This window comes from Solanum dulcamara, chromosome 10, assembly GCF_947179165.1.
Source record: "Solanum dulcamara chromosome 10, daSolDulc1.2, whole genome shotgun sequence".
Lineage (NCBI taxonomy): Eukaryota > Viridiplantae > Streptophyta > Magnoliopsida > Solanales > Solanaceae > Solanum > Solanum dulcamara.
The window spans coordinates 55,058,543-55,081,358 of record NC_077246.1 but is presented as its reverse complement, the minus strand read 5'-3'; the positions used below and the strand labels follow the sequence as shown (position 1 = coordinate 55,081,358).

General features: G+C 36.9%; 1 protein-coding gene across 1 annotated transcript; it reads left to right on the top strand.

The window, feature by feature from the left end:
* Positions 1 to 6,779: 6,779 nt before the first annotated feature.
* On the top strand, positions 6,780 to 8,309 carry LOC129870665 (probable galacturonosyltransferase-like 9). Its single transcript, XM_055945501.1, has one exon. The coding sequence runs from the start codon at positions 6,921 to 6,923 to the stop codon at positions 8,025 to 8,027; it is 1,107 nt and encodes a 368-aa protein (XP_055801476.1). The 5' UTR covers positions 6,780 to 6,920; the 3' UTR covers positions 8,028 to 8,309.
* The last annotated feature ends 14,507 nt before the right edge of the window (positions 8,310 to 22,816 follow it).

Below are 22,816 nucleotides of genomic sequence, written 5' to 3'. Positions count from 1 at the left end.
TCTGAAATAAAGATTCAGGAGCCAAGTATCATAATCAATAAATCACTGTACCTGTGTCTTATGAAATGAAGACATGCATATCATCATCATATATCGTACCCGACTCATTATAGGACTCGGTGTCACAATTATATCAATATATCGTCATATGTATATATATACCATACCTAGCTCTTTAGCAAGGGACTCGGTGAATAGAGTAGTGTACATTGATACCGTACCCGACCCATTATGAGATTCAGTGCCATAATCATATCGTCATATCATCATACATCATATTATCATATCACGTACCCGGCCCTCTAGTAAGGGACTCGGTGAATAATGTAGTGGAATCCATATATGATAACATACCCGGCCTATCGTAGGACTCGGTGAATAATACCATAACAATATGCACGAATAGGGTATCATTAGCAATCTTGTGTAATTTGATCATTATCGGAGACTTAATGGAATAAGCAAAACAGTCCATCATTAGAAAACCAAGACAATAGACATTCCGAGTACTCTTCCATTGTCATTATGAATCACACCAATTATGAATTATACTAAAATATGAATTATACCACAACATGAGTTATACCAACTAGGATGGCTGGAATCATACACATGAGTCAAGACATAACAATATAAATTCTGAAAATCAAGAACATTAGCCATCTGAGTGTATCTACGAATAGGAGTTTCTTTGGAATTTAAGCATACGTCATCCGTTCGTTTCATATGGATCATGCCAAAAGAAGAAAATATTAACTTTATATATCTTTAGCGTTTATACGTATATGCTGTCCAATATTGTCTCAACCTATATTAAAACATTAAGCACCATGGTTAAGCTATGGACAAGAATAAAACGTACTCTATCATTAGTAGGTTATTTCTAAAACAAATTGGACAGCACCTCCCCTATACCGATCACTTTTTCCACTTTCAAACCAGTCATATAATCATCAAACAACATCAAAAAATCCAAAATATTGACACAAAATAAGATTTATTATTGACAATAAGCCTAGAATGTTTCCGCCCGACTCATGTTACCAAAGCAGTAAATTCGAAAGGCCGAGTACCTCAAGTTGTATCTAAATTTTGAAAATGAAAACGGAAAAACTGGACTTTATGACCTCATGAAACTTTTAGATCTCTGTCTTAAGTTTATAATGCAAAAAGAATCAACTCAAAACTCATTTTTTACAAAAAGATATCATCAAAACACTAACAGTTATACATGAGAGATTTTTCAATCCAGAATCTGAACAGAATTTGTCTTATGATTCATCCTCTTTTTTCGACATAAAAACAGCAGATATAGACTACAACATAAATATAAGAGTTGTAGGTATGTGTATTATCTTTCTAAAACATATTTAATATCTAAAATAAAATGTCTACACAATGAGATATTTCAGAATTACTACCAGCTACACAATCCCAAAAATGGATTTGAACACTCACAATCTTCATACACCTTATTCCTCCAAATTCAAGAACAACAACTCATCAACAACATCAAAACAATATCAACCATTATTATACATCATTACTAAGCTAATTCCATCCATTTAAGCTACCTAAAACAACCCTTTGACCTATAAATCTCAACAAATCACCAAATGAGTTTATAACGTTATTTTCTCCGTTCTAATCCGTTAAAACTCTAACTAAACTTGTTAACAATGAAAAAAAAACTTTAATATTACCTTAAATGTACAGCAACCACATTAAATCTTCTCCTTATTGGCTTATTTTTAGCTCATATTGAAGGCAACACAACGTACAACACTTTTTTCTTCAAGAGCTTTGAGATTTGGGGCCTTAATTGTGGTAGATGTTGGTGTTTCTCTCTAGGTTTCTCTTCTCTTACTCTCTCTAAAAATTTTCAGATATGTCTTGGTCTAAAATATGAAGGAAGAGATAAAAAAATAGATTTAATTTCGTGGGCATTGGGCCTGACCCGAATTAGAATTGGGTTGGGCCGAATTCACTATTTAGTTTGGCCTATCAGACTTTAAATATCTATATCTTATTATTCCGATATCACATTTTATCTCACGGCCTATGGTTGGAAAGATATTTCAATTATCTACAACTTTCATTTTGAGAGGTTTCCCAAATTCTAAAGAGGTTATGGCCTCCCGAAGTCAGCTTACCCAAAAACGTGACTTTAAGAAAAAAATATTTGATGGCTTCTACTTTGATTTGGCTCAAGGGTCCTTCTTGAGATGTATTTTACTTCACATAAATTATCCATATAACTTGGCATCTACAACAAATCATGTCATTTTAAAATTCAAAATTAAAAGTACTTGAATTTATAACCGTTAGCTTACGAATAATCCAAGATGCAAAAATACGGAATGTAACAAACATAGACAAATGAAATATGTCAGTCTGCGTGGTTCTAAGATACACCATCAAGAGCAGCAAAGATCCAATAGTACTTTCAAGTCTGGCATATGAAATCAATCCAGACAGAAGTGCAGCAATTTAGGAAAGGATAACTGTGATTCAACTCCTATGAAAGGATAACTATGATTCAAGGTGAATAAATAGATAGATTGATAGATAGATAAATAAGTGAATTTTATCATGTAATAAGAATTGATTTTTATTTTTTACCAATAAACCAGATAACAATAATATTTATAACTAAAACTTACTTATAATTATGTTATGAATAACATGATTTTTGTAAATAATTTCTTCTATCAATATATATAAAATTTGGGAGTCGTTTTAAAAATACTCAACTGACTAGTGACTACTAACAGAAACACCTACCAACTAAATCCACCCGAAAATTATGTCTCATTATAGAAAAGCTACCACGTATATGCTTTACTAAGATTCTTTATTATATGAAACCTAATAAAATAACCAATCCCAACTACTGAAACCTTTCCAAAAAAAAAGTTTAATAAATGTAGGTTGTGTTTGGTACAGAGGAGAGTATTTTTTTTTAATTTTTTAATATTTTGTTAATCAAAATTTTAAAAAATATTTTTAATAAAAAAATAAATTTTCATTAAAAATGACTTTAATAGTGAAAGTACAAAAAAGAAACTCGATAAAACAACATTTCATATTGATCGTCTTCGCACACCCCTATCTATTTTCATAATATTTGCTTAAAATTAAATATAAATATTTTTAAATAATATATTTTTACTTATTTAAAAATATCAAAAAAAATAAGTAAAAATATTCACTTATTTTTTAAAATAATATCTTTGTCAAAAATATTTATCTACTACTGACCATATTCTTAGGAATAATTTCGTTTGAAGATAAGTTAAGTTGGGATTGCTTATGCTGAAATTAGTTATCCTGATTTTGGTTATTGCATGGTTGTTTAATTTGTTGCATTAAAATAATATGCATTGCATGATTTCTAAGAATAAGTTATTCGCTCACATAAAATATCATCCACCTTATTTAGTAGAAAAAATTGAGGGATGTAAAAAGTATTTTTGTCATTTTTATTATTTTATTTTGTGATTATAACTAACTCGATACTATCATTCTATCCTCAGAAAGTAATGTACTTTTGCAAAACAATATAAAAATATCTTCCATCTTGTTTTGCATACAAACGACCCCTTAATTAATAGACCTCCGGGTTAGGAGTGATATCCTCGGGTTCACTCTTCTCGAATTTTTGGATGCACTCTCGCTTTAAGTAGTTAAATATTTCACAATTAGGAAACTAAATTTATTGCATTGAAAAAGACTATAATATGACTATCCAACCGGGACCTCTCATGAGAAATTGGATCCTAGAGTTTCCAAATTCCTTTCCTTACAGTCAAGTGGGTCCATTTCGTGATAATCTTCGATATTTCTTTAGGAATGTGCTGAGCTATACTCAATCGGCGAAGTCTCGCTGCATTGAGGAGTGCTCTCTCTCTCTCTCTCTCTCTTCTATGTCAGCAAAGCTTTCCGACTGCCCACTCCCCCCTGGCCTCAATCTCTCCGTCAGTGCTAGGGAAGCGCTCATCGTTTGGTAGGATGCATTAAAAAAATAATACATTTATTAATGTTGTGTGTTATTAATAACTTGCTTGGTATATTTTTAAAATTTATGTATAACTAGGGGTCGTTTAGTAGAGTGTATTAGCAAATTTAATGCATGCATTAATTAATTAGGTGTATTAGTATTACCTTGTTTGATACACTTTTTTATGTTTTGCATTAGTTATACATTCTATTGTGTATTAAGGTGTGTATTACTAATATCATGGATTTTTAGGTATTAGTAATGTAAGCAGATTTAATGCATGCATTAATAGGATTAACGACTCAATTACCTCTCAAAATCCTTTTTACATCTTTTTATCCATAATTGTTGAGAATATTTTTGTAAATAAATATTTTTTAGCAATTCATGTTATTTTTAATATACTAAACCAAACAATGCATCAGAAATATTATATCTATGATTAATGTAAGCATAACTAATACACTTTATTTAACATTATTTTTATACAGTCTACCAAACGATCCCTAATGTTTTATTTGATATTATGTTGTGCATAATTAATACATGAGAAACAATGATGTTAGCAATGTGTAACAATTTGTTCTCGTCGTTAGGAATAGGCCAATGGGGAAAGATTTCGGATTAGAAAACTTCGGATAGTAACTTCAAAAAAACTTAGCCTAGGACAGACTTGTACGAATTCTGAGTCATGTGAAGTTTAGGATGATCATGTGAATGATGGGAGGTCAAACCTCTAATTTAATTGGATAGGTTGATAGCCAGGATGATACGGAGCATTTATAGCTTTGCGAAATCACATTCGGGAGAGTAAAACTTCCGGAATCGAAGTTGGCGTGAATGGTATATTTTAATACGTCTTGGGAAGAGGGTATGTTGTTAAAGGAGAGACTTGGAGACTCTTTACGAGCTCTCTGTCGTCACCTATCCCGCCAGAGCGGGATGGATCTCACTAGAGTGAAACAATCGCAGGACTTAAGTCGTGAAAAACCTCAGAACGGTTCTTTTCTGCAAAAACATATCCTAAGTCTTCAAGAGACGACCTAGGGCGATTTCCATTAATTTTTTTACAGATTTCCATGCTTAAGGTAAGTATTTTACTCTCTAAATTAATACTTTAATTCCTAGAACCTATAAAGTATGATTAGTAATTATTGGGGGAGGGTTTGAATTGAAAACCTATGGTGGAAAATAGCCCTAAGGTGGGGTTAGAATCATGGGTTGGCCTAGGATGTGAAATTGTGTTATATTTTTGGATAATTAGGTCATTGTGTTGATCCTTCATATGTATTTACTGTTTTTTAGATCAAGAACGAGAAGAACGAACCCGGAAAGGGAATGCTCTTACATTGTAAAGTTGTTGAAACTTAAATTTGAGGTAGATGATGGTTTAGTTTCCCATGTGTGTTTCATATACTTGTTAAATTGCTTATGACATGCATGTATGTATATGAATAGGGAAACATGTTAGATTATGTGTGAAATGATCACTTGTTGGCCTATTTTTGTGAAGAACTTGTTCTTAGTGATATAAAAACTGTAAATACTGAATGTATTTGTGATTGTGGTATGCTTGGATCGGGTTTTGGGTTTCACGTTCTGCTACAAATTGAATCGAGTGTCACATTCTGACACATATTGGGATCGGATGTCACGTTCCGACACAAAGTTAATTATTTGTAGGTCTCTTGATAGGACCCCTGTGTGAAGTTATAACATGTGGAAGACATTGAGTTGTGATATTGCTGAATATGGTTGAACTTGAGATTATTTGACTTATTTTGTATATGTATATGCCTATTATGTTGAATTTTCTTGTCTATGATCCGTTTACTGGCTAATCGCGTAATCCTACCAGTACACCATTATTTTTGTGTACTGATACTACTTTTGCTTTGCCTTTTTGTTGAGTACAAAGCATATTCAGCCGGCTGTGAAGAGACCTCGTCTAGAGGAGAGATTGTGTTTTCGAGTTCAAGGGTGAGTTTTTCCTTCAGGATGCTGTGGACTCTATCGTTATTTCTAGTCCTTTTCATTTTTAGGATTTAGATGTTCAGACAATGGTTATTTGTTACTGTTTCTATTTGGAGTTGTACTCCTATTCTAGACTTGATAGTTTTTAGAGTTTTGGTACGATGACTTTCAGTTCCTAGGGTGTGTTCACTTCCGCACATTGTGAGTTTATAACTAGTTGGTTTATGAGTTTATGAAGACTCAACATTTATCTTTGGTTTAAACTTGCTTCCGCATCTTTAAGTTGTGTATACCTGCGATTATTGTTGTTGGGCTATTTAGAATGGTTCTCCCATTGGAGAGTTAGAGTGGGTGTTAGTTACAGCAGGTCGGGATCGCGACACAATGTAAGAAATTCTAATACATGCATTATCATGATTAAAAACATTATTGTCCCTCAAAAGCCATTCACATCTTTTTCATCATATTTATAGAGGTTTTTTTAAAAAAATAATTATACAATACATATTATTTCTAATATATCAAACCAAACAGTACATGAAAAATAATCTCAACATTATTAATACATCCTTATTGAACACTATCCTTATATACTCTGCCGAACAGACCCCAAAAATATATTAGCTTCTAATTACCAATTGAATCGCAGGCGGTCAGTTTTCACCTTGCAACGAAGCAGTTTCGCAGTAGCCTTTCATCTACACGCCCTATAAAGTATAAAAACTGCCTGACGCCAAATTAAAGGAGCAATGAAACCTCTCTCTCTTCATGGTGAGAAATTCATTTTGAGTTAAGAAATTTACCATTGACAATTCTTTGTTGTCAATATGTAGTATATATATGATTGTTTATTGACCATTCATTGGTCATCTCCTTTTCCTTCTACTTGTCCCTCTATTATTCCTTCTTGTCCCAATAGCCCCAATATATATACACATGCATCAAAATGTTCACCACATTGAAAACCCCAGATATGGAATGGCTTCATTCAGTTAGTATACCAGTTGTTGTTTGCCTCTTCATTATTCTTGGGTTTATGCCTTTTGGGTCTATTGCCATTCGCCCAGTTCTTGACAGTGATAGGTTGTTCGGATTTACAGAGGCACCGGATTATAGAAATGGCATCGCTTGTCCGCCGATGGAACTAGCTGAAACAATGTCGTCGTACTGTGACCCGTCGTTGGTTCACATAGCGATGACACTAGACTCGGAGTATCTCCGAGGATCCATGGCGGCAGTACACTCCGTCCTCCGCCACGCGTCGTGTCCAGAACACGTCTTCTTCCATTTTATCGCCGGAGAATTCGACCCGGAAGTTAACCCACGGGTCCTGACCCAACTCGTGAGATCTATTTTTCCTTCTCTCAATTTTAAACTGTACGTTTTCAGGGAAGATACCGTCATAAATCTCATCTCATCTTCGATCCGACAAGCACTCGAAAACCCTTTAAACTACGCCCGGAATTACCTGGGTGATATACTCGACCCGTGTGTGAACCGGGTCATATATCTGGACTCCGACGTCATCCTTGTTGATTCTGTTCACAAGCTATGGAATGTTCAGCTTGGCGGTTCACGGGTAATCGGAGCACCCGAATACTGCCATGCAAATTTCACCAAATACTTCACGGATGCATTCTGGTCCGACCTCGTTTTGTCTTCCCGGGTATTCGGGTCAAGAAACCCGTGTTACTTCAATACAGGTGTAATGGTGATGGATTTGGATAAATGGAGAGAAGGTAAATACAGATTGAAGATAGAAAGTTGGATGAAATTACAGAGAAAGAGAAGGATTTATGAGTTAGGGTCATTGCCACCATTTTTGTTAGTTTTTGGTGGAGAGGTTGAACCTATTGATCATAAATGGAACCAACATGGTCTGGGTGGGGATAATGTTAAAGGGTCGTGTAGATCATTGCATCCTGGTCCAGTGAGCTTGTTGCATTGGAGTGGAAAGGGGAAGCCATGGGTTAGGCTTGATGAGAAGAAACCATGTCCATTGGATTATCTTTGGCAACCTTATGATTTATACAAGCCAATCAGAACCAAGTGAAAAATTACTTTTGGCCTATGTTACTCGAAAATGTCAATGATGTGTTTTTTTAGGATTGATCATTCCTTTTCTGTTAATGAGGGATTCTTTCGGTCTTGTACAGATTGATTAGTTGGAAAGAGTAGTTTTACATGTTTTAATTTTTTTATTAAAATTGTTGGTGGTTCCATGGATGGAACAATTTTTGGGATTCATTTGGATTTGAGAAAAGGATAACAGCTTTGTTGTTCTTTCTTTTGGGATCGGTTGATAGCATGTATATAAATAATGTTAAATACAATATATTAGTAATGTTTACCTTAATTATGTAGAGATTATTTTTTATTTATTGTTTGATTTGGTATATTAAAAATATGTATTGCATAAAAAATTTAAAAATATTTATCTACAAATATAGTAGAAAAAATGTAAAAAAAAAATTATTAAGAATATTTGGGTCTTTAACTATACCAATACACAAGAAAGTGGAGCATTAAGTTAATAACCTAAAAATAAAATATACCAAACAAAATACTATTCATACATATTATTTTTTAATACACTTTATCAAACAATCGAATTGTGTACTATCCTTCTAATTGATGGTTTTTGGTAAAAGTAATAGTCATTAATCATGTTGTAACTTGGGCCAATTATATGAAAAAGCCTAACAATATGCAAATACAATTAGGTGGATGGTATTGTCTTATCCGGGGTACTATACACGTTATAAACTATTATATGCTTCTTTCATCCTTCCCTTTAAATAATTCTTTTTCCTTTTTTTTAAACTCGCACCCTTACAGCTCCGATTAATAAAGTTTTAATCAATGGAGACATAAAAGAGAATGAAATGATCTTTTATAACTACTTGCACATTAAATAAAAGAAATAATTTAATTATCAATTTGGAAACACTGTCAAAAATCAAAGTGCTGAATCACTTAACAAATCGATCAAAATTTATGATGAGTCAATTGGTCGATCGAAAATTTACGACTCATTTAAAACTTCTTTCTCATCAAAAGCAATATCCTCACCGCCATTTTATAAATCATAATGTGATTGTATTTCTTCAAATCTCCCAATAACAGAATAAATTTCTTATAAAAAATACATGAAACTAGAAATTAATTTGTAACAGCTATAAAACTAGACCAAAAGCCATTTGTAATGATCCATTAGGTCATTTTGAGAACGAGTCCATTCTCTTTAATAAAAGACCTTTCCGTAAATTTAAATTGGAAATTTTGGACTATTCGCTAACTTCGATTAATTAGTTGATGGGTGATTTTAAATAATTAATTTAATTGATGGGCTAAAGTGTTAATTTATTTAACACCCTATACTACTTTTTTATATTTATTAAAATAAGTTAGTAGGATTTGTCACCTTTATTACATAATTAATTTAGAAAAGAAAAAGAAGAGGAAGGAGAACAAATCTGTTCGACGGGAGAGAACGAAGGCAACAACTTCAGGTAAAACAACTTTCGGCCAAGTTCTATTCCTCCTATATGCGTATGTGACTATTGCATGGATTAGTGTTGTTATTATTGTGATTATATTGGGTGTGAAAGGGAGGATGAGAAAAGGAGAAATTGAGTTGCATTAAATGTCCAATTACAGTAAGATTGTAACGATTTTTGACTAAAGGAAACATAATGTTTTGGACGGCCATCATTTTGTAATGATGGAAGTAATCATTAGGGTTAACATATATATATATATATATGAATTGTAGTGGTTAGTTCTGCACTTTATCGAGTATGTAATTTGTCCCCAATTTGAAATTTTGCTCATGGCTAATATATTACAATTTAAGTTTTGCTATTATGGTAGATAATAAAATATTAGGTATATTGTATTATAAGAATATCATTTGGTTTATGATATTTGGAGGAATTGAAACTTAACCCTACGCTTGAAATTTGGAAAAAAAATATGAGAGTCGACATATTAATTGGATCAAAAATAAGAACTTGATTAAAGATTTGAGTGAGTTTTTGTATCTAGGCTAGACATATAGTAATTTGGGAGTTATTAGTTTTGAATTTTATTGTGATTATCTATTTGACTAGATTATATTGATTTGGAAGCCCAACAGAAAGAGAAGGCTCAAGTCCCGTAGTGATTGCTTGATTATTTGAGGCAAGTGAATTTCTAAATCTCAGTTTAAATGCTTGTATTTCCTTGTTATGTGCACTGGAAAATAATGAGAATTGGACTGGGTTATTGACTGTATGATTGACCTTAAAAATGGAGATGAGGGGTTTTAAATGACAATCTAATGATATGTATTGGTGTGATCGATGCGATGAGATTATTGACTTATTTTGGACATGTAAAATGTCTCTATTGATATGAGATGTGAGAATTATTACTAATATCATGATATTATTGTGAATGGTATGAACATGGATTAATTGCATTAGTTCTAATATACTATGATGAGACTGAAAATGATATAAAACAAAGGGGCCGGGCCACACGCTCTGTGGTAGGATATGTATATTGAAGGGATGGACCACACACTTCGTGGCAGATTACATGGACAAAAATATCCTTCATGAGTTTCGAACTATAATTCAACGGATGTGTACCAATAAGACAGACATGCATCATTTCATTGCATTGCATTGCACCTTTCTGATATTTGTGAATTTGTGTTTATCCCTTTATTGCTCTGTATATGCTGAACTTGACTAGATATGATTCATTTGGTGAGACTATTGATGAGTATTCGTGGATGGTACTATTGTTATTATTGCACAAGTGTAGAGTTGGGCTGTTTTATGTAGGTTGTAGTTAACGAGGTTCTGTTGGAAGGACAGGTATACTTGTATCTATTGAGTTTTGCCTAGATTTAGTCGTTCACTTGCTGAGTACCATGTTATTTGGTACTCACTCCTTGCTTCTATACTTGTGTAGGTTCTAAACCCGGACTTGCTTGATCTCCCAATATTTTCTACCACATCTGAGGCTATCATTCGAGTGTTGAGGTAGCTGTTACATCCATCTAGCGGACATCTCTTACTCTTTTATTATGTTTTAGTCCTATTCTAGAGACAAAGACATTATAACCATATTTTTTTTTTGTATTTCGATAATGTATTAGCAGCTTGTACATGTGACAACCAGTCTTGGGGAAATTTGGGATTACTTACTTTTTTTGACTAAGTGAAACCTTGTTTTATGTTATTTACTTCTGCATTCATTTATCGTTGGGTTTTAGGCTGACTTGTCTCGTTGAGTTGAGACGAGTGTCATCACACCCAAATTTGGATTGCGACAAAATGGTATCAAAGCCCCGGGTTCATAAGTATCATGAGTATATAAGTCGAGTCTAAGTAGAGTCTTGAGGATCGGTACGGAGACGTCTGTAATTATCCTCGAGAGGCTATGAAGACTTTTAGGAAATTTTCCCTTTTGTATCGTACGTGGTTATTTGTGTTGGTACTGAATTGTCACGTGTCCTTTTTGACAGATGGCTAAGACCAGAGCTATAGCTAGTGGTAGAGGAGGGGAGGCGCTCCCTGAGGTTGATGTTGGGACACCAACTAGGGGTAAAGATAGAGGCCGAGGTAGAGGTCATGGTCGTGGGGTGGCGGCAGGTAGAGGCCATGCCCGAGGAGTGGCACTAGCTAGAGGTCGGGCTAGAGAGTCTTCTCTTGAGCTGCAGATTGATGCTAGAGAGGAACATGTCCCTCAAGATCTTGCTACTGCACCATTGCTTCAGGATACTTTGATGCGAGTATTGGATGTACTTGAAGTATTTAATCAGAGTGTGGGGGCGATAGGTACACCCAAGGGTTCTCAGACTAGAGCAGGGGCTCAGATCCCAGGGCAGCATCAGATTCCATTTGTTTAGGGTCTAATGGGATAGCCACCTGTGGGCCCTAGAGATGATGAGGGTAGAGTACAGGTAGGGGGAGCTCAGGGTGCACCTGTAGTTATGTTGACTGACGACGAGCAACGCCAATATGAGAAGATCTAAAATATGGACCCACTACAATTTCAGGATGGGAAGACTGAGGATGCATACAAATTCAGGACTATGTGCCGAGAGTTGTTGGAGATAGTGGGGTTAGCGGAGACTCATGGAGTTCGTTATACTACACTTCAGTTATATGGGCCAGCTAGAGAGTGGTGTAGAGTGTATCTGAGTTCCAGTCCAGTTGGGTCACACCATGTGACTTGGGATGAGTTTGCTAGTGTCTTTTATGACCATTTTGTCCCCTGAAGTGTGAGGGAAGAGAGCCGATTATGGTTCGAGAGTTTGAGGCAGAAGGGTCTTACAGTTGCTGAGTGTGAGACTCATTTCTACCAGTTGTCGAGATATGCCATGGATGTCCTTCTTGATGAGATAGAGCAGATTCACAGATTTGTACGAGGACTGAACTATTCCATTCGTACAGTAGTTTTTTGAGCCATCCGTGAGGGTGCTTCCTTCTAGTTCATCGTGGGTACCGCCAAGGAGGCGGAGTTGATGAAGAGAGAGGAGTTCGAGGACCCCAAGAGGGCCCATGCTTTTGGTCAGTTTTCAGGTACCTCATCTGGGGGTAGAGGGTCCTATAAAGAAGGTGGTTCTTTGTAGCGTAAAGGACCAGTTCATGTATCTATACTGGCTTCTGAGAATGGTTTGACACCTCATGGGACCTATAGTACAGGTGAGCATTTCCAGGGGTCATAGTAGAGGCTAGTGAGCCAGGGTGGTTATACAAGTTCCTCAGGTTCATCGCAGAAGTTTTTGCACGGGAGATCAAGTTATGCTTATGGAGATCCGGATCATCTTTCATGGTAGTGTACATCTCAGGTTCAAGGAGAAACCCATCTTTGTTCTTCAGTTTCAGTTAGAGGACCAGTGCCGCCGGTCAGAGGTCGAGGTAGAGCCTAGACTAGTAGAGGTGGTCGCACTTCTGATGGGGTGCTGCTGGTGCTATAGTCCCTCAGGAAGAAGGTAAAGGTGTTGGGCAGGACGGAGGTGGTAGGAGAGCTCAGTGTTATGCTTTTCCTAGGAGACCCGAGGCTGAGGCTTCCGATGCAGTTATCACAGGTATCGTCCCAGTCTATCATCGACCTACATTTGTATTATTTGATCCAGGGTCTATATTTTTCTATGTGTCTACCTATTTTACATCTGACTTTGATTTGACATGTGATCGTATGCTCGTGCCTATTCATGTTTCTACACCCATGGGTAAGCCCTTAGTGGTGGATTGAGTGTATCGATCCTGTCTTATTTCTTTGGCCGAGTATGATACTTGGATAGATATGATTATTCTGGGGATGGTATATTTTGATGTGATATTGGGTATGAATTGGCTTTCTCCCTATCGTGTTATTCTTGATTGTTATGCTAAGAATGTTACCTTAGCGATACCTGGTGCCCCAAAGATTGAGTGGAAGGGTACTAATGGTGTCTATCCTAGTAAGGTTATTTCATGTATTTGTGCTCAGAGGTTGATTGATAGAGGGTGTATGTCTTATTTGACATTTATTCGGAATACCAGTATTGAGTCACCTCCTATGGAGACAATTCCGGTGGTTAAGTAGTTTTCTGATGTATTTCCTACTAATCTTCCTAGTGTTCCTCCGAATAGGGACATTGATTTTTCTATTGAATTAGAGCCTGGCACTAAACCCATTTCTATTCCTCCATATCGTATAGCTCTAGATGAGTTGAAGAAGTTGAAGGATCAGTTGCAAGACTTGTTGAGTAAGGGGTTTATTCGCCCTAGTGTGTCGTCTTAGGGTGCACCGGTTCTGTTTGTAAGGAAGAAATATGGGACTATGAGGATGTGTATTAATTATAGGCATTTGAACAAGGTAACTATTAAGAACAAGTATCCTCTTCTCTGTATTGATAATTTATTTGATCAGCTTCAGGGAGCGACATTATTTCCTAAAATAGACTTGAGGTCCGATTATCATCAGTTGAAGATTAGGGCATCAGATATCCCTAAGATAACTTTTCAAACTCGTTATGGCCACTATGAGTTCTTGGTGATGTCATTTTGGGTTGACCAATGCCCCTGCAACACTCATAGAGTTGATGAACGGAGTGTTTTGCCCGTACTTGGATTCCTTTGTGAGAGTATTCATTGATGACATCTTGATGTATTCCAAGACTGAGGCAGATCATGTCCGCCATTTGAGGTTGGTACTTCAGAAGTTGAGGGAAGAAAAATTGTATGCAAAGTTCTCCAAGTGTGAGTTTTGGCTTGATTCTGTGACATTCTTGGGACACGTGGTGTCTAAAGAGGGGATTAGAGTGGATTCGTCTAAGATTGAGACAGTTAGAGGTTGGACAAGGCCTACTTCTCTTACTGAAATTCATAGTTTTGTGGGATTAGTCGGTTACTGCAGATGGTTCGTGCAAGGCTTCTCCACTATTGCAGCTCCATTGACTAGATTGACTCAAAAGACCGTGGGTTTTCATTGGTCCGACGAGTGTGAGGCGAGCTTTTAAAAGCTTAAGATTTTATTGACTTCGGCTCCTATTTTGACGCTACTCGAGAAAGGTGTGGGCTTTACTATATACTGTGATGCTTCCGGTGTTGGTTTAGGTGGTGTGTTGATGTAAAAGGGGAAAGTGATTGCCTATGCTTTGAGACAGTTGAAGGCCCATGAGAAAAACTATCCTACTCATGATTTGGAGTTAGCGGCCGTAGTCTTCGTGCTTAAGTTGTGGCGTCATTACCTATATGGTGTACATTGCGAGGTCTTCACCGATCATAAGAGTCTTTAGTATATATTCAATCAGAGGGATCTGAACTTGAGGTAATGTAAATGGCTTGAGTTGCTGAAGGACTACGACATGACTATCTTGTATCATCCAGGAAAAGCCAATGTGGTGGTGGATGCTTTGAGTAGGAAGTCCTCTAGTATGGAGAGTCTTGCGGTGATTCGAGTTGAGGAGCGACCATTGCTAGAGATGTTCATAGGCTGGCTAATAGTCTTATTCGATTGCAAATTTTAGAGGATGGTGGTGTTCTTGCCTTTGTGGAGGCACATTCTTCCTTGATTGAGCAAATTCGAGAAAGATAGTTTGAGGATGAGAAGTTATGTATCATTCAAGACAAGGTATTGAAAGGTGAGGCTAAGGAGGCAATACTTGATTCGGAAGGGGTATTGAGGATTGGTGGCAAAATTTGTGTGCCTAAGGTGGGTGACCTAACTAGACTTATTTTGGAAGAGGCTCATATTTCGAGGTATTCCATCCATACGGGAGAAGTCAAGATGTATCATGATCTGAGCCAGTACTATTGGTGGTGTGGGATGAAGAAGGACATTGTAGAGTTCGTGTCCAAGTGTTTGACTTGCCAGCAGGTAAACTATGAGCACCAACGGCCTGGAAGTGTGAGTCAGAGGATGCCTATTTCCACTTGGAAGTGAGAAATGATCACTATGAACTTCATAGTGGGTTTACCTTCCACCGTGGGTGGTTATGACTCTATATGGGTGGTGGTTGGGATTGACCAAGTCCGCCCATTTTATTCTGGTTAAGGTGAGGTACACAATGGATAAGCTAGCCCAGTTGTATATTAGCCAGATCATTCGGCTTCATGGTGTACCAATATCCATTATTTCAGATCGGGGTTCAGTATTTACTTAGCATTTTTGGCAGGCATTACAGCATGGTTTGGGCACTAGACTTGATATGAGTACAACTTTTCACCCACAGACTGATGGTCAGTCTGAATGGACGAATCAGGTGTTGGAGGACATGCTCCAAGCTTGTGTTATTGATTTTAGTGCTAGATGGGATCAACACTTGCCCCTAGCGGAGTTTGCCTATAACAACAGTTATCACTCCAGTATCCAGATGGCCCCATTTGAGGCTTTGTATGGTAGGCGGTGTCGATCTCATATTGGGTGGTTTGATTTAGCTGAGATGGACACTTTAGACACAGACTTGGTTAGAGATGCTATGGATCAGGTTAGTATAATTTAGGGTAGACTCTTTGTCACGACCCAAGCCTAGGGCCTAGACGTGACATGGCGAATGAGGAACCCGAAAGTACCTCAATCAAGCTTCTTAGCATTCTTTTAGCCTTTCATAGGTAATGATGATAAATAAACAAGCGGAAATCATAATAGTAAATCTTCAACTTACATATGTCCAACAATACCTCTAACTATTAGATTTAACGGGGCTAAGAAAAGTCTCTAGCTCACCCTTAATCATAATAGAAGAAATACCATAGTAAAATATCTCAACATATCATAAGCTAGAAATATAAAGGAATATTGTTCTCGGAATATGGGAACTCACCAAAAGTAGTCTTCAAACGAAGTCTCAACTAGCCACGTGGAGGAGAATGAGGAGGAGCACCGATCCCTACATGGTGATATCATGTAGACAAAAAAGTATGCTTTAGTACTTTAAATGTACTAAGTATGTAAGGATGCATGAACATTGAGAAAACATTAAAACATTTATGTAATATGGAACATGATGTAATACATGCATAGTAAATCATATAGATATCCTTTAAAATATTCATTTTGTGGGAAAATAACCATAACCGACATTTAAGATCATGCGAGCTATTACATGGAATCCAACATAACCCCCTACGTTGGCTGGGGAGACTACTTGTCAGGTAGAACTCCGTCAACTTCATTCATTTCTCTAACTTTAACTTTAAGGGCTATTTATGGATCCATTAGCCTAAGCCTACAAGGGCTCGTATGTTGGCACATAGTTAATGAGACAAGGGGTTGCTACTAGGATTCCCTTACCGAATCCCACCTCAATTCCCCATTTGGTGCTAAGTCAATCCCACAGAATAGTTTAATACTTCAAAATATTCATAGCATATAACTTGAGAATTCAAACATCATATTCGGTAGAATAGCTCATTAAAATATTTGGTAATTCAAATATGCAAGGATTATCCTTATTGCATAAAGAATCCATTATTCATATCATTTCATCATTCTTTCATTTTATAAGACTCCCTTTTGATCATAGATATTACTTTCATAAACATTCATTTGGAGTCAAGGCTTTCAAGTCAAACTTCTTTGAAGATATAGTAAAACTAGGTGGGTTCAAATCATTTAAACTTGCAAACATGTATGTAAATAATATGCATAAATACTTTGAAATCCATTAATTAAATATCATGCTTTAAACAACCCACCATGAATTTCAAGAACCTTTAAATAGATAAATAGAGAAATTACTTGCAAACTATCAATTCATACATATGAAATTATGTTGCATCAAAATAGACCAATAATCATTAGTTTAATCATGATTCATACTATTAAGTAAAAATAAGAATTTCTCATAAGAAAATATTACTTGAAACCAAGAGACTTAATTGAAAGAGTTTTTGGACTACATGGGTGAAAGAACCCATGGATAAACACCCACATAACTTAGAGTAAAGCTTAAAGAAAATAAACATAATTTATCATATAATCAAAATAATTTAGACATGAGAGTGGAAGGAATACTCTCATTAAAGCCTTACATACCTGGAATCCGAAGCTTTAGTCAGAACCGAAAGACTTAATGAATACTCTTGAGTCCTAGCTTTTCTCCTCGCCGGAACGTTTTGTGTACTATCCAGAGTATATGAATCACCGGAATAGTATTTCTTCACTACTAAGAGCTAAAACTATATTTGAGAATGAGTAAAAAAGTGTATAAAGAGAAGATTTGCTTGAGAAAGCTTGATGAATAAAATGAGGAAATAAGGTGGGTATTTATAGGTGGGAAAAAGGGACCTAACAATAAATAAAATAATTATAAAGAAAAATCTGAAAATTTAATGGAATATATTGATGTCATGGATGATGTTAAATGGAGGACAATTTATGTCATGAGTGATGTCAAATGTATCTAGATCTTTCCATGGTAGGTGAGATGAGTTCGTTTTAACAGAGTACTCTTTTTCGGAGCTGCATTTGAATAAGATAAATTCCTTATTAGGATTTGGTGTCTTCATAAGAATTTTAGATATGAAAGTTTTGTTTTATATCGTTCAAGAATCAACCAATTTGGATAAACCTACAGTGAGATATGATTTTTGTTCTATAATTACTCATTTCCGTCACAACATCCTACTTTAAAAAAATTAATTTATTTGACCTACTTAACCTCTGAAACTTAAAATATGGTATTCACAAAAGTTGTAGGTAATGATCTTGTGGTTACTCCGAAATTTGAATCACCCAATTTGGATATTCCTATGAAATGTTATGCCTAAAATACATAGGTTGTATCATGTTTAGGCGAGAATTAAAACATTGTATACAACGTTTTTAGGGGATGTTACATTATCTCCCCCTTAGGAACATTCGTCCTCGAATGAGAAAAGACTTAACTTGAGTAGAGTAGAGTTTAAAAAAACAACCTATCATTAATGCAACAGTGTAATTTAAAACATATTTCATAATTTTACAAGCATATGACAAGAAAAGTTGAGATGTAAAGATTTCAAGTAATTGAGCAAGGACAACTTAATACCTTTGGTTTTGGTAGAGGAGAAAAGATGAGGGTATCTCTTAATCATATTCGCTTCCGCTTCCCATGTTGCACTTTCTATTTCCACAGGAACTTCTTCATAGGTCAAGTTTTCTTCAATATTCACTATTCCTATAGGTATAATGGAATTAGGATCACCCACACTTTTTTTCAACATAGACACGTGAAACACCGGATGAACCATGGTCATTTCCAATGGTAATTCCAACTCAAATGCAACCTTACCAACACGTCTCACGATTCTATAAGGCCCTGCATACCTAGGGCTTAATTTCCCTTTCTTACCAAATCGAACCACACCTTTCATGGGTAAAACCTTCAGATACACCCAATCGTCCACATTAAACTCAAGATCCCTTCTTCTAGTGTCAGAATAGGACTTTTGACGACTTTGAGCCGTCTTCAACCTTTCTCTAATGATCTTCACCTTCTCTAAAGCATCAAGTACCAAATCGGGGACCAACAAGGTTATCTCGCCTACTTCGAACCAACCAATCGGTGATCTACATCGTCTCCCATACAAAGCCTCAAATGGCGCCATCTCAATACTTGAGTGGTAACTATTATTATAGGCAAACTCAATGAGCGGTAGATGATCATCCCAATTTCCTTTAAACTCCAATACACAAGCCCTTAACATATCCTCTAGTGTTTGAATCGTCCTTTCGGCTTGTCCATCCATTTGAGGATGGAATGCTGTGCTCAACTTTACCTTAGTACTGAGGCCTTTTTGAAATGATCTCCAGAAGTGAGAAGTGAATTGGATACCATGATCCAAAATAATGGATAATGGATAATGGCACACCATGCAACCTCACCAACTCCTGAATATACAACTTGGCATAGTCTTCGGCACTATAGGAAGTTTTAACCGATAGGAAGTGAGCTGACTTAGTCATTCTATCAAAAATTACCCAAATCGAGTCATGACGCTTCCGGGTATGAGGCAAACCCACTACAAAATCCATATTCACATCTTCCCACTTCCAAGTAGGGATTTCAATGTCTTGGGCTAGTCTACACGGCCTTTGATGTTCGGCTTCATTTGTTGGTAATTCGTACATTCGGACACAAACCTTGCTATGTCCTTCTTCATGCCACCCCACCAATACAACTCCTTTAAGTCTTGATACATTTTCGTTGAACCGGGATGAATAGAGTATGTAAAATTATGAGCCTCCATCATGATCAAACTCCTTAGGCCATCAACATTTAGAACACATATCCGACCTTGATAGTATAGTACCCCATCTCCTTCTTGGGAAAAGACCTCTATCTTCTTTTCCTTTACCAAGTTCTTTAACTCAATAAACTTTGGGTCAAGATCTTGCTTTGATTTAACATCCACTACCAAAGAGGATTCAGACCTATTTTGACCAACCATACCCCCATCATTAGTACTACCCAACTTCACCCCTAATCTAGCCAACCGATGAACATCTCTCACCAACTCCCTCTTTCTTTCATCCACATAGGCCACACTCCCTATAGACACTCTACTAAGTGCATCAGCAACCACATTGGCTTTACCCGAATGATAGTGCACACTCATGTCATAGTCCTTAAGGAGTTCTAGCCACCTCCTTTGCCTTATATTAAGGTCCTTTTGGGTGAACACATATTGAAGACTTTTATGATCAGTATACACATCCACATGCACCCCATAGAGGTAATGCCTCCAAATCTTCAGAGAAAAAACAATGGCCGCCAATTCAAGGTCATGGGTAGGGTAGTTGCGCTCATGCACCTTTAATTGTCTAGAAGCATAGGCTATGACCTTGCCGTTTTGCATTAAGACACAACCTAAACCAATCTTTGAAGCATCACAATAAACTACAAACCCTTCTAATCCTTCTGGGAGAGTCAAAATAGGAGCAAAGGTAAATCGATCTTTTAAGGTCTGGAAACTCTCCTCACACTCATATGTCCATATGAATTTGGATTTCTTTTGGGTCAATTTTGTCATAGGAGATGAGATGAAAGAAAAGCCTTTGATGAACCTTCTATAGTATCCGGCTAGACCTAAGAAGCTCCTAATGTCTGAAGGAGATAATGGTCTAGGCCAATTTTTGACTGCCTCTATTTTCTTAGGATCAACCTTGATCCCATCACCGGATACTACGTGACCAAGAAATGCTACCTCCTTTAACCAAAATTCACACTTACTAAATTTTGCAAATAATTGCCTATCCCTCAATGTTTGAAGCAAAACTCTCAAGTGATTTTTATGTTCTTCCTCACCCCGAGAGTAAATTAAAATATCATCAATGAAGACCACCACAAAGGTATCAAGGTAAGGTTTGAACACCCTATTCATCAAGTCCATAAACACCGCCGGTGCATTCGTAAACCCAAAACTCATCACCACAAACTCATAGTGACCATACCTTATTTGGAAGGCCGTTTTGGGAATGTCACACTCCCTCACCCGTAGTTGGTGATAACCAGACCGAAAGTCGATCTTGGAGAAGTGACTTGCCCCTTGCAATTGATCAAACAAGTCATCTATTCTAGGAAATGGGTACTTGTTCTTAATGGTCATCTTATTTAATTGACAGTAGTCTATGCACATTCGAAGCGATCCATCCTTCTTTCTCACAAATAACACAAGAGCACCCCATGACGAAATACTTGGTCTTATGAACCACTTCTCTAACAAGTCCTTTAACTGTTCCTTCAACTCTTTTAATTCTGCCGGGGCCATACAGTAAGGAGGAATAGAGATAGGTTGGGTATCAGGGAGGAGATAGATACCAAAATCAACTTTCTTTCAGGAGGGACACCGGGAAGGTCATCGGGAAAGACATCGGGGAATTCATTGACTATAGGAATCGACTCAAGAGGAGGACTTTTGGAGTTGACATCCCTAACCCTCACAATGTGGTAAATACATCCCTTAGAAATCATTTTGCAGGCCTTAAGATAAGAAATAAACTGACCCTTCACCACCGAATCATGACCCTGCCATTCAATAACAGACTCATTTGGAAATTGGAATTTGACTCGATGATTCCTACAATCTATGGAAGCATAAGATGCATGTAACCAATCCATCCCAAAAATGACATCAAAATCTATCATGTCAAGCTCAATGAGATCATAAGGAATAACATTATGCAAGATAGACACAAGGCAACCCCTATAGACCTTTCTAGCAATAACTGACTCACCAACGGGGGTAGACACCAAATAGGGCTCTAACAATATTTCAGGTAAAACATCAAATCTATTAGCAAGGAATGGAGTAACAAAAGATAAATTTGCACCCGGATCTAATAGTGCATACACATCAAAATAAAAGACCTTTAATATACCGGTAATGACATTGGGTGCATTCTCAACCTCTTGTCTCCCATGCAAGGCATAAAGGCGGTTGGTGCGTTGGACACCTCCTTGGACTTGTTGACCATGAGCAATTTGTCCTTGAGTCCTACCACCACCATCTCTACAATCCTTAGCATGGTGGCCCAGCTTTCCATACTTAAAGCATGTATTGGAGCCGGCTAAGCATTCCCCTTTGTGAGTCCTTCCACATTTCTTGCAAGCGGGAAAAGTTTGAGTAGCAACATTCTCTCTTGGAATCATTGGTTTACCACTCTTGTCCTTGTTGAACTTTGGAGGAGGAGTATTGGTGGAACCTTGTCCCACAAATCGTTTCTCACCTTGGCCTTTGCCATTGTTATCATGATTGGACCTTTGAGGGTTAAACCCTCCACCATCCACTCTAGCCTTTTTGAACCCCCTTGATCTCTCTCTAAGCTTCTCTTCTTCAATTTGTTCTGCGGAAGTCATTAACCGAGAGATGTCCATCTCCTTGACCAACATGGCCATTTTGCACTCCTTGGACACCAAGCTTGAGACACCGGAAATAAATTTGCTCATCCTAGCTCTTGGATTGGAGACCATGAAGGGAGCATACTTTGACAACTTAGTGAATTTGAGAGCATACTCCTTCATGCTTATACTCCCTTGACGGAGGTTGATGAACTCTTGAATTTTGGCCTCCCTTAGATCCAATGGGCAGAGGCGGTCTAAGAAGGCACCTTTGAACTCTTCCTATCCTATCGACCCTATTTCTTCATTCCTCTCAACAACCCATTGTTCATACCACACTCGAGCCACATATTTGAGTTGATAGGCCACTAGCTCATCCTTATCATTTGGTTGTATGCCCATGATAGCCATAATTCGATACACCTTATTAATGAACTCCATAGGTTCCTCATCTAGTTTAGAACCATCGAACTCGGGTAGATTCATCCTTTGGAAATCCCGAATCTTAGATGCTGGATTTTGTATTTGGGGAG

Coding starts and splice junctions, on each gene's coding strand:
- LOC129870665 (XM_055945501.1), top strand. CDS start 6,921: ATGTTCACCACATTGAAAACCCCAGATATGGAATGGCTTCATTCAGTT.